Source organism: Alosa sapidissima, chromosome 17 (genome assembly GCF_018492685.1).
Source record: "Alosa sapidissima isolate fAloSap1 chromosome 17, fAloSap1.pri, whole genome shotgun sequence".
NCBI lineage: Eukaryota > Metazoa > Chordata > Actinopteri > Clupeiformes > Clupeidae > Alosa > Alosa sapidissima.
This window is the reverse complement of record NC_055973.1, coordinates 23,421,482-23,423,981: the sequence shown is the minus strand read 5'-3', so window position 1 is coordinate 23,423,981 and position 2,500 is coordinate 23,421,482. Positions and strand designations below refer to the sequence as shown.

At 50.3% G+C, this 2,500-nt stretch overlaps 1 protein-coding gene across 1 annotated transcript in view; it reads right to left on the bottom strand.

Moving 5' to 3' along the window:
- The window catches only part of svila (supervillin a), a 52,050-nt gene that overhangs the window by 46,465 nt on the left and 3,085 nt on the right, over positions 1–2,500 (bottom strand). The window contains 1 exon segment of the mRNA XM_042068866.1: positions 1,694–1,785. Coding sequence (XP_041924800.1) covers positions 1,694–1,785 — 92 coding nt within the window.

The following is a 2,500-nucleotide window of genomic DNA, read 5'->3' as shown; positions in this document are numbered from 1 at the left end:
GTGTGTGTGTGAGAGACTCCTGTCTTCCAAACCTGTGAGTGTTTTGCTGCAGTATATTTTTGTCCTTGCCTGTCAGTGGGATTGTGAGTGCTGTGCTGTGCACATGTGTTTGCATTTAATGCAGAGCAGAGTCTATGCACATCTCTGTGTGTGTGTGTGTGTGTGTGTGTGTGTGTGTGTGTGTGTGTGTGTGTGTGTTTTGCGGTAATAATGTGGCTTCAGCCAAAGGCATTCTGCACCCTCCTAGGCTTGTTAATCACCAATGATTAATGGCCATCATGTATGCGCAAGAATACACATGCATATATCCATACATACAGAAGATATAGATAGAACACAAGAATACCCATGCATATATCCAAACATACAGAACATTTAGAGAGAACACAAGGCCACAGATTCTCACTCACTCACTCACTCACGCACTCACTCACTCACACACACTCACACACCATGACAGAATGGGCCAAACCCTATGGCAGGAGGCCACTGAAGAGCCACTCTGCTGTATAGCTGTGCTGAGCCTCTGACCTGTCAAACATTATTAGCGCTTAAATCCTTCTGAACGCCCTTCAGTCGCCCTGCCCTAAAATACCTCCACCCCCTTCTGGCCAGGGCCTCCTGACCGCTCCCTCCTGCCCTCGCGCACTCCACTGCCCCCGTCTGACCAGGCTGCCCATCTGGAGCCTCTAACTGCCCCACCCCCACCCCCACCCCCAGCCCCATACACACACATCCCCTAGAAGCCCTGACACCCTGGGGGCCGACCGGCGTCAGCTCAAAGCAGCGTCCAGCAGGAAGCTGCAGACTGCCGGTCGGGGTCCGGGACCGGTCCGCTATGAACTCGTTTCACACGCACCAAGGAGCAGCCTGAAGAAGCTAACGAGCACTCTGTCGCTGGGGCTACTAATCTGTAAACAAACTGCTGCTTAAAGTGACGGCAGCGCTTATCTAATCATTGACTGGGAGCATACAGGAAGCAGGCGACGCAAGCTCTGGTTCCTTTAACCACACATCAAAAGAGAGTGCCTATCTATAGACAGGGATGGCCAGTACGTTCCAGAAGGTCTTACCTGACGGCTTCTGCTCCTGGGAGTAGTCACATATATCCTGTTCGCCCATGATCCACTCAACTTCCACACACACACACACCTCCACACCGGCTAAGGAATGCTGTGTTTCCTTGTGGGAAACACACACTCACACATTCAGGGTCCACTTAAGAGTGGGCAGGCCACAAAACAAAACAAAACAGAACAGGTGCCCCCCCCCCCCCCCCCCCCCCACCCCACCCACCCAAGAGCTAAAAATACACACAGCGTGGACACACACTCGAGGAAAGCCACATGCATGCACACACACACCCACACGCACGCACTCAGAAGACTCTGACAAACTAAGATGGTGGCGGCCGGTGTCACATTAATCAGGGGTAAGTACCTCCCAACCTGTCAATCCTCCCCCTGATCAGTGTCCTCACACACGCACACACATGCACGCACACACACGCACCAATCATATTCATGCACACACACACACACAAATCATATGCATATTCATCTACTTACATACGTGTGTGTGTGTGTGTGTGTGTCTGAAGCAGATTGTCTGCATCCTGGTGTGTGTGTGTGTGTGTGTGCAGTGTGCATATGGTTGCATGTGCTACAGTAAGGGGAACTGTGGATACACTCACCTTTGGGAAGAACGGGCAAGAGATTGACATTGATGTCCTTACTGTTCTGGATGAGGTCAGCAGAGTCCTCAATACACAGGTCCTTCTGAAAGCTGAGGGACAGAGAGGAGAGGAGTGAGTGAGTGTGAGTGTGAGTGTGAGTGTAAGTGTGAGTGTGAGTGTGAGTGTGAGTGTGTGTGTGTGTGTGTGTGTGTGTGTGTGACAGTGTGAGACTCTGGCAAAACAAAAGTACTGTTTAGGAGCCCAGTGAGGGTTCAGTAGACTTGGGAACACAACAATCCTGAGAGGTATTTCCTGCTCTGGCTAAGCCACACACACACACACACACACACACACACACATAATCTAACACATACTCACACAGACACACACACAGACAGACACACACACTTTGGACAATCCCGAACACAGACACACTCCCACTGCGTTTTCTGGGAAACCGCACGGAGGTGTTGGCTGGTGTAGCCGTGCTGACAGACAGTTTTACAGTAAGACACGTTTCCCTCCTGAGAGACAGAAGCCGCAGGGGATCTTGATTCAGATCCTGACTGACCACCATCTCGGCCAGAGCAACGCAGGCGGAGTGTGTGTCAAAGCGAAGAGGCAAATGAAGATCCTCTCACACACACAGAGTCCTCTACACAGCTAAGAATACATCTTAAAGTCCTTTATTGAAGTTCTTAATTCACAATAAATTTACATACGGACACATATTTAACAGACACATTAATTGGTCAGATATGACTGTTGATGATTGACACACATGTTTTAGTCGGCAGTGATTAAGCAGTCACCTACACCCACCCA